The 16,785-nt window shown below is 40.1% G+C and overlaps 2 protein-coding genes across 2 annotated transcripts in view; one reads left to right on the top strand and one right to left on the bottom strand.

Annotated features, from left to right (window-relative positions):
- sh3pxd2b (SH3 and PX domains 2B) overlaps positions 1–5,950 on the top strand; it is a 40,232-nt gene extending 34,282 nt beyond the window's left edge. The window contains exons 9-13 of the mRNA XM_079247529.1: positions 1,030–1,147; positions 1,513–1,727; positions 1,942–1,988; positions 2,073–2,198; positions 2,803–5,950. Coding sequence (XP_079103655.1) covers positions 1,030–1,147; positions 1,513–1,727; positions 1,942–1,988; positions 2,073–2,198; positions 2,803–4,326 — 2,030 coding nt within the window. The 3' untranslated portion in view covers positions 4,327–5,950. The remainder of the gene's footprint in view (positions 1–1,029; positions 1,148–1,512; positions 1,728–1,941; positions 1,989–2,072; positions 2,199–2,802) is intronic.
- Positions 5,951–6,541: 591 nt separating this feature from the next.
- stk10 (serine/threonine kinase 10) overlaps positions 6,542–16,785 on the bottom strand; it is a 57,142-nt gene continuing 46,898 nt past the window's right edge. Inside the window, exons 11-20 of the mRNA XM_079247528.1 lie at positions 14,594–14,718; positions 13,192–13,315; positions 12,905–13,084; positions 12,658–12,750; positions 12,343–12,472; positions 12,130–12,254; positions 11,825–12,013; positions 11,602–11,727; positions 11,363–11,476; positions 6,542–8,030 (exon numbers count right to left, since the gene is read on the bottom strand). Of these exons, the coding sequence (XP_079103654.1) occupies positions 7,890–8,030; positions 11,363–11,476; positions 11,602–11,727; positions 11,825–12,013; positions 12,130–12,254; positions 12,343–12,472; positions 12,658–12,750; positions 12,905–13,084; positions 13,192–13,315; positions 14,594–14,718 (1,347 nt within the window). The 3' untranslated portion in view covers positions 6,542–7,889. The remainder of the gene's footprint in view (positions 8,031–11,362; positions 11,477–11,601; positions 11,728–11,824; positions 12,014–12,129; positions 12,255–12,342; positions 12,473–12,657; positions 12,751–12,904; positions 13,085–13,191; positions 13,316–14,593; positions 14,719–16,785) is intronic.

Below are 16,785 nucleotides of genomic sequence, written 5' to 3'. Positions count from 1 at the left end.
TGAATATGAGCTATGGTAAGAAAAACAAAACAAAACATCGACTCAGACTTGAGAAGTATCCATCAGAACAAGGCTGAAAAAGCCCCGACTGCATCCATCAGTGCTGACAATGCTTTCATTCCGGATGAAACCATCATCATGTAACACTCACTTCCTATTTTGCCCCGCTTACTGTGCTGGGATGTCAGTGCCTCGGAGATTCTGGTCACTGCCAAGGCACGTGGGCCGTCGCAGAACTTTAGGGGATCTATTCAGCACAGGCTTTGGGCAAGGTGGAGCGCACGCCTTTCTTTTCTCCCCCTTTCTCTGTGTTTGCACAGATGTACACACATCTGTGTGCATGTTTGTCATGTACATGCATGAATGTACAGTATGCTGCATGAGTGACCCTGCTATGGCAATTAAACCCTGGCATGCAAAATATATTGTGCCTTAGCATATGTAGTCAAAGTAAAACTATTTTTAAGTGTAATTTATATAATAATAATTCAAATTAACCAGCATTAACACTTGACTATACTTACTATAAGTTGCATCATATAGATCATATGGTAGCAGAAACGGCGACATGTCTCACAGTAAAACATGTTAGTGTCCAGTCAGCGTCTGTGGAGGGTTTGTGTGTGTTTTGTGTGTTGTGCATTGATATATATTGTATATGAATGTCTTTTCATTTAACAAGACGCAGCCCACACCTTGGTCATTAAATATTTCATAATCCACTGTACATCTGTGACACCTACGTTGTTTTAATCCTGTTCATTATTCAGGTGTTTATATTCTGAATACCAACAGTAGCAGATCCTCACTACAGCAGAGCAGCCATCATCATCTTTGTGTCTTAATGTGAAGAAAGTCCAGTTTTAACTTAAACTTTTTAAGGGATTCTGTCATCAGAGTTTGATTGTAAGTGTGTGCTTTGCTTCCCCAGCTTCCACCCTCCATCAGCATTTATGTGTGCCCCTCTTCTTGTGAGCCTGTCTGCACTGTTCCCTGAAACTCAACAGAATTCTTTTGTTCCTACTTCAGAAGAGAAGTACTCAGTGATTTACCCGTACTCAGCAAGGGATCAGGACGAGATCGACCTGGAAAGAGGCATGGTTGTCGAGGTTATACAGAAGAATTTGGAAGGCTGGTGGAAGATCAGGTAATCCAAACCAGTGGTATGCTGCAAGTTCGTGTTGAACAGAAAAACACTGGGGAAGACTTTTTCTGATGCACAGCCTGCAGAAGTAGAATGAAGCAGCAGATGTGATCCACTGTAGTGCAAGTAGGAGAATACATGCTGTCAGTAGTGAGAAATGAATGCCTCCTCAGTACTTTTCCCATGTTTTTCATCCATCATGTAAAGCTGAACAGATTTGTGGTTGAAGATTTTATGCTGTACCAGAATCTTTTATGTTTTCTGTTACATAAAATGAATTCCTTACATTATAGTGTGCAAATACTGTGTGTTGCCTGTTTTTTTTTCCATTGTATCACAACTGCAACCACAAATTTCCTCCTGTTTAGGTACCAGGGTCGTGAGGGCTGGGCCCCAGCCTCCTACCTGAAGAAGTCGGATATTCAGAACCAGAGACAGTCAGCAGGCGCTGCTGCTCATGCCAGCACAAATGATCTGGAAGGGTTTTCTAAACAGAACCAGCATAACAATGCAGCAAGAGAGAACCGGGACAACACCCAGAAGGAGAACAGACTCTCTATTTTCTCTGATAACAACAAAAGTAGTAAGTGAATGGAACAGCAGCCTAAATGTAGAAATAGCTTGCACACAAAGTGATAAATCTCTTATTGTTTTATTTGAGGCAAACATTTCCTTTGGCTACACTCATCATACCAAGGAATATGCAATAGATAAATGGAAATAAAGAGCTAATTGCTGATATTTGTGCTTCACAAATATGGATGATCAGACAACACATCTCCTTTCTTTGTCTACAGAAGGGGGATTAAGACACAGACCCCCTCCTCGCCGAGATCTTACCATTGTAAGAGTTGACACAGAAAATAAATTGCAGAGTTTTAAGTTTATTACCGGCTTAATGTTTCTGTACTTTCTTCCATCCCCGCAGCCGCGTGGTACAAATCTGCCCAAACCACCCATCCCTCCTCAGGTTGAGGAAGAGTTCTACACCATAGCAGACTTCCAAACCACCATCCCTGATGGTATTAGCTTTCAGGCTGGGGTCAAAGTCGAGGTGGGTCTCACAGTAAATAAAGTTCTGCTGCAATGAGGTATAAAAGAAAGATGTAGATCAGAACTGAACTAGCATAAGGACATTAAAGTGCAGCTTGGAGCTCAATTGCTGCCATGCAGGCCCTTCAGTGCACTCCAAGTGTTAAGATAGCACAAACTTAATAACTATTTGTAATAATAATGGAAATATATCACTAAATAATCTAAGTCAAAGCACATATAAAACTATTTTAATCATATCATTTGGGCTTTAGCTTCTGTTTTTTGTGCTGAGAAGTACGCTTGAATTTTTGAGGTACACTAATGTATGAAATTGATGACAAGTCTCCTACAGTTTTAATCATTTAAAGTCTAACTCATGAAAAATGATGAGAAAATTCCATTATTTTTATTAGGTCTTTACCTGACCTTTTGACAAAATGGATAAAAAAAAAAAAAAAAAAAAAATTTTTGGGAAGGTATATTTACTATTTATTACCATGCGATTTTTAGATATATAATATATTATTATTGTCAATAAATGTTTTAATGTGATTTTTTTTTTTTCTTATTTAAAGAAATGGAAAAATTGAATTGACATACTTTGTTTTTTCTTCTCCTCCTAGGTGATTGAGAAGAATGGAAGTGGTTGGTGGTATATTCAGATAGATGACAAAGAGGGATGGGCACCTGCCACCTTTATTGACAAGTACAAGAAGACCAGTAATGCCCTGCGGCCCAATTTCCTGGCTCCGTTGCCTAATGAGATGGAGAAGCTGAGGCTGGAGAATGGCTCTTCTTCAAATTCTTCCGGCACAGACGACACCTGGTCCAAGCCTTTACCAGATGAGCCGACCACAGCCCCCGAGTCCTGTGCCTGGCCCAAGCTCAGAGACTGGAAGTCCGGTGCCAACAAGGGGAATGGTGCCTTCTCTGGGCCTTTACCACCAGCTCCAGCTGCCCCTCCAGTCGAGGAGAAGCCAGCTCTGCCGCCTCGAAGGGAGTCCATTAATAAGAGCTTTGAACTGGAAGTAGCAGAGAAACCAAGATCAGATCATTCCAAACCTTTGCCTCCAAAACCCCCAGCACCGGGTGTCATTGTGCCCCTTGTTACACCTAAAACAGCCCCCTTCAAGCCAGACAAACCAGCAGAGAACAAGAAAGACGATAAAAGCAAAGCACTTCATCTTCGGAATGAAATGGGTCTAGAATGTGGCCACAAGGTTTCTGCTAAGGAGGTGAAGAAGTTTAATCTGAAGCCAGTGCCCAAGCAACCCCCGAAGCCCAAGTCAGAGGTGCAGGAAGAGAAGCCGGAGCCAGCTGGTCCTGCTTTGTTCATAAAGCCCAAGCCAGTGATCAGACCAAAACCTGCCCCAGCTGCCAAGCCCGACCCCCCAGCAGAGAACGTAGTGGACATTACTAACCTGAGAAGCAAGTTGAGGCCATCAAAACCTGCAGATCTGGGTTCTGTATCAGCAGAGGTGAACCAACACAACGGTGCCTCGGCAGCAGGAAATGGTCCCCACCCAAGTTCCCCGCCTAGCTCTTCCCCAGTCCACATCCCCACGCTCAACAATGGGAAGAACTTGGACGAACCCAAACTCCCCCCAAAACACATAAATGGTCTCAGCCAGGAGAGCTCATTGCCCCCTGTAAAACCAGCTGTGCCCCCCCATAAGGAACCCCCTCAGAGACCTCCTGCCATGGCGCCAAAGAGACCACCTCCTCCAAAGAAAACCGACCCATCGAGCCCAACCGACCAAAAACCTCCAGCAATAAAAGAGTCTGGACCTCCACCACTCAGCAGACCCCCTCCCCCAAAACCCAAAGGATTTCCTCAGCCACCTCCAAACAAGGAGAAAGAAGAGACCAAGGTGAATAAAGTCCCGATTCCCCCCAAGCCTCAGCTGAAGAGCGAGAAGCCGGGACCACCCAAAGACAAGCTCCCACCTTTACTGAAGGAGCCCAGTAAGGACGAGCTCTACCTGGCTGTGGCAGACTTTGAAGGGGATGAACAGACGTCCAGCTTCAAGGTGGGTACGGTGTTCGAGGTTCTGGAGAAGAACAGCAGCGGGTGGTGGTTCTGTAAAAACGTAGGGGAAGATGCCGAGGGCTGGATCCCCTCCAATTACCTGAGCAAGAAACCTTAAGGAGCTTTGAAAATATAACCACATAGAGCGAAAGGAAAACACGTTAGGGAATTGAATGAATAAGATATCACTAGTTTTTTTCTACTTAAGTTTTCTTTTTTTTATTTTTATTTATAGGTACCTTTTTTTTATAGAAGCTTCTTGTTTTGATATTTTTTTTTTTTTTTTATATAAAAAGATATTCTACCATCCAACGGAACAAGCAATAACACGTGACCTTATCGAGGTTTTGTGGCATATACTTATATTTTGTTGTTGTTTATAATCTAGTTATTATATGACTTGTTAGTTGCTTTTGTGACCATATGCCAGTCGCAGCCTGTTTTGCCACAACTCAGGCTAATCACTTGAACAGCAGTGGATGAACCTACACCCCATGCCTTTTAAGATACGGTGCCTCAGTATTGTATGCAAAATGCTTCAGCGCTTCTTAAACCATATGCAGCTGTAGACTTAGTCCTCGTTGTAATCACTTGACCGGAGATCACATTAGTACATGTTCAAATTGTGTCATGTTTCTATTCAGCAGTAGACGCAAAAAAGTAAAAACTAAATCCCTTGAAGGCTGCAGAGGAGCATATTGAGGAAATTTAATAACATCATATGGAATTTAAAGTGCCATTAGCTTTTAGATAAATGCTTAAACTATCTCTGCCAAGTAGACGTGCAGCGTGTCACATAGACACCCGCATATTAGCTTTTTGCTGTTGCAGCGCTTTTCTTTATTGACCGCATAATCAGCGTTGCAGTGTTTTGTAACAGATGTGCACTTTGTCGGTTCAGGTGAGGTAAGATAAAGTTTTTGCACACCCTAAAGGAGGGTTTAGAATACCACAGTGCATTTTAAATTTTTCTTTAAATTGCCATGTTTTATTATTATTAACGGCACGGTATCAAAGTTTTCTCTTCATTCCTCGCTATGTAAAAATGAGGCCAGAATATCTAAACTTTAAAGGGTGAGAAAAAAAAAAAAAAAAAAAAAAAAACCCTTTTAACACTTCACATCTGGAATCAAGATTTGCAGAATGTGATCTGTGGAGCACATCTGCATGTCTGGCCGTAAACAGTGAAGATTTACATTGGTTTGTGCAATGATTTACAGTATTGTAAATGTACAGGATGTTCCTAACTGATGTTTGGTGCTCAAATAACACACAAAGTGATGACCATTGTATGGAAACGATGTTTTACATTAATGCTTGACTGGTTTCAAGCATATTCTATATGACAAATTATTTTTATTGTACAGTAATGTGTCATATCTTAATGTCCTCAGTGTTTTGGTTTTTTTTGTTTGTTTTTATTCCTCGTGTGTTGATTGAGCAGTTAAATGTTATAATAAGGGATTTGGAGATCAAATGAAAAGTTGTCCCCTGAACACAGAAAGTCTCTAGACAAGGCCACAAGCCGCAACATTGCTGCAGTTCTGCTTCTAGTTGCAGTAGTTTTCCACCATTTACAAGCCATATTTTCTACAGTATTGACAGTAAGTTTCCTTAGGAAAGAAATATTAAAGGTGTATCTTATGCCAATGTGGTCAGGAGAGAACAGTACACTGCAAGACAAATGTGTGTGTTCATGGTGTCATTGTATTAGATTTACTTTTATGCTTTGTATTCATGACATGGAGTCTGCTTTTGCTTTAAGTCAATAAAAGTTGGATTTTTCACATCAGTGTGTGAACCTGCCGTTCCTTTAATTCCTGCAAGTACTTTTTTTTTATCTGCAATTTTAAAAAAGGTACATTAGGCTAGCTTTTCTTTGGGAGATATTAAAGGTTTAATATCTTTTTAAGAATGAAAATGGAAAATCAATAATGCATTGCAACTAAAATTCTTGATGACCTGTTATCCTAAGAGTTTTATTTCTCTCCAATGTATCTCTAGATACAACAAAGCTTGCAATATGACAGCAACACTTACTTCTGCTTGGTTCTTTATGTCAGGATTTAGTCAGCACCTGTGTACTATTTTATTTATTTATTTTTTAACATTCGTATTGACATTTTCTTGATCACATTTTAGACTAATGACTCTTTAGAGCAAGACTTCATTCTGCTTCTGGTAAGAAAATCATCATCATCACAAGCCAGTAATTAGAAAATCTTCATTTTTATTATGAGTTATATACATCAGTGGTTCCTTCTGATACAGTTTCATTCATGATCGCAACCCCTCCAAGCTAATGTTACGTAAACGAAAGTACAGAAGAAGACAGATGAAGCCACAGAACTGAGCAAAAAGAAATTTTCACAATTAAATACTTCTTAGTAAATGTGAGTGAGGGAGAGAGCAAATAAGCTGTACCTGATTTCTGCTCCACAGAAAATAAAAAGCCAACAGGTTTAAGTTGAAGATTAAACTTTGAGAAGCATCTTGCAAAAACTGGATTTGCTGCATCCTCTTAAGAGATGAACAGTCATTTCCATTTACCAAATCATTTGGCAATTACTCATTCCAATGATGCTTCTAAGAGACTCATGCATGGTCCTTTTTGGAGTTTAACTCTTCATATATCTTCATATATCTCAGTGCAAAGGAAGGCAAAGTTTAAGCAGAGACATACAGGTAATATTGCACATTGGTTAGCAGGCAGTTCATTGACTGCACTCTGTATAACTGTACACCTAACAGGTTTAAATCCCCTATACAATATCCTTAAAAAAAAGCAACAAAAAAAAAGCATTTAACTTTGGCTTTCTCAGTTCCCATCCAGTGTGACTGATCTTTACAGTAAAACACGACATAATAACAGCAACACTGAAAAACAATCTTCCCTTGTTTGATAAAATCAAATTCCTAAAGAGAAAAAAATGATTAAATAATTTTAGATTTAACCTCATCCCCAATACAAAAAACGAATTTAAAGCCCATTCATCATACCATGGGTGTTAGAAACAGAAATAAATATACTTAAAATTTACAGTGTTAACTCTGGATAGCGATCTTTATCAGTAAAAAATAAATAGACTTTGGCAGCTATGTGACACGCATCCAAAGATCTGGATAAAACAACAAAGAAGAACAAATGTAGGGGCAGGGAAGTCAGAAAATCAGAACATTTCTGGTCATATCTGGAATACGGCATTAATCATTTAAAGTTAACAAAAAGTACTTTGTTACTGGTTTACCAGTACACCTCACAATCTTTCTTACGAGGCAAAACAAATTCTCTAACTAGTCACTTCGGACAACTATGTTCCAATCAAAAGTATTTATTTCTTTCTCAGTAAAAATACAATTTGGTATCTTCAGCTCTTATGAAAAATATCTACTGTCATTTTACTCTCACGCTGCTCTGGTAGCCAAAAAGAAACAAATCCGAACAGATAACTAAAAAATGACACTGTATTGGGCAAATAAAATAAAAGCATATCAAACAGAACTAAACTTTTCTTTTAAAGAAAAACCATTGGACATGAATTAAAATGTGAGTTAAAACAAATATTCTCTAAAACAATGAAGGGATGAATATGTTGCTAGTAGTAAAGCAAATGAAAACGGGGCTGCAGGCAAGGTGGGTATGTGTTGTTGCAGGAGGTGCTTTGTGCAGCATCACAGCATTTAAGTAGTAGAAGAGTCTTGGTACGGGACAAACTTGGAGAGTTTATGGGGAGAGCTGGGGTGTGCGCAGTCGGAAATCTCGCTCACCCTGAAGAAAGCCTCCTGCTCTTTCTTTTTCTTGTTCAGGTCATCTTCAAGGGCCTGTGAGAGTTCAGACCAAACATGGGTTAGATGGCATCTCCAGGACAGAGACATATAAGATATGTTAAAGGGGTGTTATGGTATTTGGAGTTTTCTGAGCTTTCTACAGTGTTACAGTGTTGAATCCTCATCAGACATGTGAACGGCACTGTTTTTATCACCTAAACGCATGTTTGAGCTTGAGTTCCGGCACGCTCTCCGTTCGGTTTCCATGGCGACGGAAAACGCGTCGTTTTAGAGTTTTTTCTACTTGGAAATCCTTGTGACGTCCCGGGGGAGAAGGTTCGGTGATTGGTTACCTTCTACTGGTTAACAAGGGCATGTACAAATACATCAGGCGGGTGGAAAACGTGGGATAAAGTTATTTCCAACGATGGCTGGTGAGTTTACCAAAGAGAGACATCCTGCTGCATTTGTTGCTGTGGGTTGCTGTTTTCCACTTCGTTTTCAGGGTCTGATTCAGGTTCCGACATGTAGGGCTGTATGCTATATGTTTACATTGCATTTGTTTTTTTTATGAGTTCATATTAGCCTAATCCTTCTGTTTATGAGACGTTACAATGACGGCGAAAGCAGGTGCGGTGCGCGCTCCCGATGTAGTGCAGTGGCAAGAGGCGGGGCTTAATGCGGAAGAGTCTCAAGCCACTCGTTTTGCCCACAGGCTGATCTGACAGCCTACGGAGAGGGTCGGCCTGAAGTAAATAAAGCGATTTGTGACAATAACTCGATCAATCCCAGCCCTTCTGGTCTCAGAAATAAAAATAAATTAGCCTGAAATGCACATAATAGTTCCACTTTAACACCAGCCGTGTGTGTGTGTGTGGAAGGCCTGTTTCATGACAGAGATAATGCTTCCAGCATAATTCAGTGTTCACAATTCATAAAGCAGTGTTCTTCAACTCGCCCTATTAAGAACTGCACCCCTACAGGTTTTCAATGTATCCCTGCTTCAACACACCTGATCCAAATTAAATGAATCCAACATTAGTTTGAGTCGGCCGTGTTGTTGTAGGGATATGTTGATAACCTGCAGGCAAGGCCGGATTATCCAATGGGCATTTATGGGCACAGGCCCACTTGGGGCCCACGTAGGGCATGCACCAGCAGTTTGGACATGAAATAAAATGTACGTTAAAGCCAGATAGTTACACCACAGTGTCTAGTTTGTTGCTACTGGTACCACTGGCTGAGATGTTAGAAATGTTGTTCCACAGTGTGTCATTCACAATTTTCACAACGTTGCGGTGGGGAAGGGGCCCCCTGGAACAACACTCCGGGCCCAGGGGCCTGTGCACTTTTAATCCGGCCCTGCAGGGCTGCGTCCCTCTTGGGACAGAGTTGAATAGCCCTAATCAAAAGTTTAAAAGTGGTTCATTGTTCTCTACAATATATGAGACAAAGCATATTTTAGAAAATCTAGCTAATTTATGGCTGGCTGCATTGAACCAAAAAAAACAAAACAAAAAAAACAAAGATCCTCAAGCCACAAGATGATGATGCTGGGTCTCATTACTGCTCTAAACTTTGTGGTTATATCCCCCCCCTTTCATTTCACAACAGTTCTGAGTAAGGTATGTGTGTTAGTGTTGGAACATTTGGAATTAGCTCCTAGCTACGTTAGCTCTTTTGCTAAATGCTAAAGCTTGGGATGAACATGGTCATTGTGATGCAGGCCCTGATAATTGGCTTGCCATGCTGAAGTTTCATACTTAATTTATGGCTGTTAGCATAAAGTAAATTGTGTCTTGGAACTATCAAATCAAATGTCTCCTTTTCAGACATTTGTTTTCTGACAATTATTTTCAAATGCTTGTTCGCTACGATTGTCACCACCGTTGCTGCTAGGGGTGGGAAATCAAATTGAAGAAAAAAAAAAAAAAATCAGGATTTTTCGCTTTAAAATTTTAAAATAGATTTTTTTAATGTATTTATTTATTTATTTATTTATTATAAAATTTTTTGACATTTTTATTGTTTTTATTGATCTTTTTACTCGTCTTCTTGGGCATTGTAACAGCGGAATGATGTTCTGGCTATTGTGTTGTTTTTTTCCTAATTAAATGAAGAAAAATGACTAGCAAAAAAAGTTTTGTACATTTTTTTAGTTTGTTTAGCCTACAAAAATCAGCAATATCAAAGAATCATGAGGGTCGCAATTTAAATCCAATCAGCACCAACAAAACCATAATTGAATTGGGGCAAAAGCATATCGTTACAGGCCTAATTGCTGCCAGCTAGAAAATTTAAATTTGGCTACTTTTCAACATATAATAAAGAGCTCTAAATGAACTTTTCTGACCACAGATAGTGTGGTTAGCATTCCTAAAGTTAAACTTGTTTTTTTTTTCCCCCCACAGGCCACTTTGTTAAAAATTTAGCCACTAATTTAACTGTACTTTGTTCAAGAAATAGGACATAAAACTATGATAGATCATGGAATAATATTTATAAAAAATGTAGTAATAGCACTGCCAGGACAAGTAACTAATTGATAAATGATTATCTTTATTCATCATCGCCCAAACTGGCCAGTAAGTTTTCATTTATAAACAACCACAATAAAAGTTTAACCCACTTTTGGCATGTTGGTGGGTTTTATTTTAGATTAAAAAAAATATGATTTAATCACAGCAGAGACAGGTTGTTAAATGCTTTGATAGTAGCCCAGAGTCTGTGTACTTTCAGTCACAATTTTAGACCACCTAACAAAATACACATTAAGAATCATGTATTAATGTAATAAATGTAACCAAACATATATAATAGCTCAGGACAGGGCATAATGCAGAAAGCAAATGTCATGTGATTACTTTGCTTACATATCATACTGAGGAGATGAAACGTGATAATGTCTATTAAAAGTGTTTACAGTCTACAGTACTGTATTAAAACTCAAAAGTGTTTCATGAGGTGTTTCAGTCCAAGTCTGATTTATCAAATCAAATCAAAGATACTTTATTTATCCCCGAGGGGAAATTCAAGGTTCAAGCCAGCTCACCCAAGGTTTGACATGCAGACATTTAACATTTATGACAAGTTTACAGAACCTAACTGAAGCTTAGGCCAGTTTTACCGGCGCCGCCTTATAAATAATGAAAAGATGGCATGAGGAGGGTTGGGTGGGTGTTGAAAGAAAAAAAAAAAAAAAAAAGAAGTATCTCTACACTTCTTTTTTACCCGTCAGATGTAATTTAATGTCATACATGTCAGTCCATGTGGGACTTCTCATGCTGATTAAGAAATCTGTTCAAAACCTGAAGTTACGTTTGTGTGTCAGTGTCATAAAGTAGACTTTATGGCAGGGTTTCTACAACAGATTACGATAACCTTACCTTCTTTCTGGGCTTCAGCTCATCTCTCCACTCCCTCAAAATCTGGTTGTGCTCTTCATCCAGATGTTTGAGCCTCTGAGTTTCGTTCTCTATCAGTAGGTGGCACTTTTCATTCTGTAGCACAAAACAAGTTTGTGTAAATAACTGCAAGGTAGCTACTTTCCTCATTATGTAGAATAGTCCATCCTTGTACTTTAAAGGTCTACAGTAACATGCCAAACATGAAACGCATCCTTCACCTGTAGCTGCTGCAGCTCCCTGATGTTGCTTTCACACTGACCGACCATCTCCTTCATCTGGTTTTCATGTTTATGCTGCTGATGCAACCTCTCCGCCTTCTGCCGCTTCTCTTCCTGCTGGGCGAACTAAAGAGCCACACAGGGAGTTAGTTACTGAATAATAAACCTCGCTGCTTTAATACAAATGGATAAACCTTGATGGGGGGGGGGGGGGGGGGTGTACCTGTTTGATCTTCTCTCTGTCCTCTGCGGCACTGCTCGTTGAGTTGATTCGAAGGCTCTTTTTGAACATGGTCATGCGAGTCTTGGCCTCGCTGCGCTGAATCTTCGGCAGCCGGCTCTTCTCCTGCTGCTGCCGACCCTTCAGAATCTCGATCATTCGCTGGTTGTAGCACTGCATCTGCTCTTGCTCCTGCAGAGACAGACAACAGATGGAAAGTTTAGCTTCAGAGTGAACATTTCTATGGCTTCATCATCGTGCCGCTTCCACGCAATCGGAATCTAAACGGGTGCCGGAAACTAATTTACCTTTTCGTGTTTCTTGAGAAGTTGGTGCCTCTGGAGGAAATATTGATCTTTCAACTGCTGCTTAAAAAGCTGGTGTCTCTCATAGAGGTTCTTCTCCTCCATGTCCCATATTGCAGCCTCGTGCTCTAAATCAGGTTTATTGAAACACAATGTGTCAACACGACCCAGACACGGCTTCCCACAACAAACACTTTCAGGGTGAGGATACTGTACCTCTTATAAGTTGCTGCTTCTTGTTGAGACATTCCCTCTCCATCTCGGCGATCTCTCTCTTGTTGCTGGAGATGATCATCTTCAGCATGGTGTCCAGGTGATCTCTCTGATTTGCCAAGAATTTTTCTTCCTAATCTCCAGCAAGGAAGACGACATGGATGGAGGAAGAAGATGGGAGTCAAACAATAAAAATAAAAAGTTTCAGTAAAGGATTGTGGGGGGGGTTGAAAACAAAAAGCAGAACCGAATCGTTTTTGCTCGCGTCACTCAGGTTTACAACATGAGAAAATAAAGCCTGCTGACTAATCAACATACCTCTCTTGTCTTCATTTCTTCAAAGGAATGCATGCTCTGTCTCAAGGACTCCTTCCGCTGTTTACGAGGCAGCTTCTCAACAGAATATTTCACCTAAAGGAGCCAGATTTCAAGTCAGAATTCAAGCAAAGGTTCCCACTGGACATCAGCTTTTTGGGTCATTCCCAGCTTCACATTCACAGTTCCACAGGCTCCAACAGAATCAAGTGAACTACGCTGCCGTTATTTTACACAACCTCAAACGCACCTCCTTCTTCTTGTGTTTTAAATGATCCTGGAACTGGCGGTGTTCCCGTTCTTGCTCTGCTTTGATGCGTTTGGTCTCTTCTTTAAGTCTGATGTTGTGGTCGGCCTCCATTTTCTCGATTGCTTGCTTCTGATGCTTCTCCAGATTTTCCAGCTCTGTGTCGTACTGCTTCTTTTTGGCCTGGAACCCACCAAGGGGAAACAAGGAAAGTTTAGAAGAAACTGATTACATTTGCCGGCTGACTTGTGCTTTACGTTGCAGGCGAACGTATCGAAGCATCGACTCACGTTCATGTCCTGGTCGAAGCGCCTTTGCATTTGTTCTCTCTGCACTTCCAGTTTGGTGTTTAGAACGGCCTGAGCACGCTGCTCTTCTTTCTGCAGCAATCGGAGATCACGCAGCTCCTGCCGTCTAAAAACAGACATGGCATATTTAAATATGTGACTATCTACAGTACTTAAGTTCATGGCACTGCTGTAAAGTTCATACTAGCTCATGCATGCTAAAGGCTAACTAAACAAGTAAACATTCTGGTCATAGATCTATATTCAGATCTATGGGGCATTCAGTTTGGTCTAGGGGTGGGAAAGTAATCGAAAAATTGAAAATCGGGATTTTTTTTTTGCTTCACAATTTTAAAAAAGATTTTTTTGTGAAAAAAAAAATAATATTTTTTTCAAATAAATAAAAATAATCCATTATAAATTTTTTGTCATTTTTATTGTTTTTATTGATCTTTTAACTTGTCTTCTTAGGTATTATAGCAGCAGAATGATGGTCTGGCTACTGTGTTGTTTTTTTTCTAATCAAGGAAAATAAAGAGTAAAAAAGAAAAAAAAAAAGTTTTATACATTTTGTTTTTAGTCTACAAAAGTCATCAATATCAAAGAATTGTGAAAATCACAATTTAAATCAAATCGGCACCCAAAAAAATCGGAACCGCATTGGGACAAAAGCATATCGTCACAGCCCTAGTTTGGTCCTATGAGGGCTGCAGTCTAGCAGGTTTTCCATGTATTCCTGCATCAACACACCTCAGTTAAATTAAACAGATCCAACAGCCTATCAGGTTCTGCAAAAAAATCTTTCAGTCAGCTCTGTTGAAGCAAGGATACACGGAAAACCCGCTGGATTGCAGCTCTCGTAGGACTAAACTGAGTTCCCCTGATGTGGAAGTGTTTTGTTCCCCTCACAAACAAACTACTGATCTCATGGGATGAGTATCCTATTCTTACCACTAGATGGCAGCAGGGGAGCGACATTTAATTCTAATGTAACTGTAGAAAGTGCTTATTTTCACACTACAACAGCCATAAAGCTGCATGGATCCATGATGTTACACATCTAAATCCCTGAAACAATGAATAACCAAGACATTTGTTTTCTCTCAGTGCACTTAATAATAAGTTTAACATATTTCCCATGTAACCATTTGGGTATTTGTACACTTTAATCCCAAGGGCTTAAAGCCTCTAGGAACAGTCCTTTAAATAGTAAAAATAGAAAACAACATCCAGAAGGCCATTTGTCACAAATTCACTCAGGAATTAATAGAAAAATATATGGACAGCTCTTAAAAGGATTAAGATTTCTAATAAAAGACAAAGAGTGCATGAATTAAACTGTGTTCATGTCAAGATGTTGAGCGCGTTTTTTAAGATCATCTGCTTCAGCTGCTCATGAACAAACCTCAGGAATCTCATCTCCTCATCTTTCTTCTCATCGTCCCTGATGATCTTGGAGGTGGTCACGCTCACCTCCACGCCTTCCACAACAAACTTCCTGGTCCGCTTCAGAGTCTTGCTGGAAAAATCCTGACAGGAACACAGATAACATGAAGTTCCCAAAAAACAAAACGAAACTTTGAATGTTTTGTTTCTCATACATAAGCAGAAATTTGTCCCATTTTTTTATTTACTCGTTCGTTTATTTGTTTTAGATGATCAAATTTATCAAAAAAGGAAGCAACTTATTAATATTAGTCCTAAATCTGAGCACAGAGGAGCCAACGCAGAGCGGTGCTGGAGCAGCATATCCATCCCGCTTTAAACTGACTACTATTAGCAGAGGTCTGAAAACCTGGTTTAAAAGGTAAGTTTGTGTCGGATATTATTGTCATATCTTTAGTTAGAAGTTCAAAAAGCTGATTTATGAGGGGAAAAAAAAAAACAATGTTCACAGATTTTATAAAAAAAAAAAAAATCTTCTTGACCAACTTTGAGGATGTCTGTCCATCTGGCAAGAGAGACATCTGTGTGCAGACAAAGGAACGAATATTCCTGTCAGACAGGTTCTTCTGTAACAAACAGAGATGCCCTGTGCGGAACCACCATGCAGGAAGTGACTACAAACGTACCCTCATCCACTAAATGTGACGCATCTTCATTTAACCCTGTGGCTCGACATGTTTGATGTTGCTAGACTAAAAAAGGGAACAGAGAGATTTCTGAACAGGCCGACAAACTTTCCTCTTGGTCTTTGGATCAAACCTGAACATATAACTTCAATTTAAGAGTCATGAGAGGGAGACGGCGCGGATCTAATGACATCATCCCATATTTAAAATAAATGGCCAATGACTCAGACTGTGACCCCACCTTATGAGCAGACAGGAAGCGTTGTCATGGCAAACTGACCTTGTTGTTTTGGATTGTTTACATTGGCAGCGTAATCTACATCAGCGTCTGCAGATTATATTGACAAAAATGATCTAGTGGAGTTTACTCAGTAAACGCTGGCCAGCTCCAGCTCTGAATGTAATCATTTCCTGGGCTCATCAATAGTTTTTATACAGTACCAGGAAAGATGAAGAGAAAAGAAAATACAGAGAGGTTAGTGAGAACGTCTAACTGGGCGCAGCTGAGCAAACAGCTTCCTTATAAACAGCAACAGGATGCTACTTATACAGTTCTCGTTTTTAATTAAACCTTCTAGCTAAACTGATACATCAACGCGGACAATCGATTGTGCTCATGCATTATGGAGCACACAATAACAATTTCCTCTTTCAGCCTTAGTGTTTGCATTTGAAGTCAGCCATGACCTTGTTTACTCCCCATCACTCTTCCATTCACAAAACTGCACACCCTACAAGGTGCAGATGGATTCAGGTGCACATGCTCACAGCGATGCCGTCCATCATTACCTCTTTAGCATGAACACATAGTTGTTCTAGTCAAAAAAACAAAAAGACAGCAAACCAAAACCAAAACGTGACTCCATGCAGAGTCAATAGGATTTCAATCACGGTCAGTCAGATAGTCTCCCGAAGTGACTTGGCGACAATGAGCAGCATAGAAACTTTTATTCACAATAGTGAATGCTGGACTGTGTCCGCACAAAGGGCAGCATTGGTCCTGGATGAATGGAATATTTGGCTTCTCTTCCAGCTTGTAGCTTCCCGTCCTCGTCAGAATCATCGGGGATAAATAGTTAAAGCTCAGATGAATCCTCCCTTGTGATTTCAAAAGACTCCTTTTTTTCCCCCCCTTATTTTCCAAGTAGAAAAGTAGCAAATTGGGTCCAATCCCTCACATGGCGATGGATTTGGAAGCATATAAAAGGGTTAAGAAGTGTATTTTGAGTCCCTCTCTGTGGTCTCACTATAAGTGCAAATATGTGCTGTAAGCCTAATGGGAGACAGGGACCTCTCTGTGTCAGTCAGTTAACACCCACACCCCGAAACGCGACACAATGCCGTTTCAGTTCCTCAACAGTTGCAGAAAAATAGTTTTTCCAAAGGAGGGATTTTTTTTTTTCTCTACAGATGCATGGAGCTGCTTCTGTGCATCTAAAACACTTTAATACCGTTTCATTTCACCACAAAGACTGAACTGTGCTCCGTTTATCGTCTCTGCATCCATAAACCACCATCACTTCGA

Source organism: Telmatherina bonti (assembly GCF_933228915.1).
Source record: "Telmatherina bonti genome assembly, chromosome: 10".
NCBI lineage: Eukaryota > Metazoa > Chordata > Actinopteri > Atheriniformes > Telmatherinidae > Telmatherina > Telmatherina bonti.
Note: the sequence above shows the minus strand (reverse complement) of the source record. Positions and strands in the feature narration are given on the sequence as shown.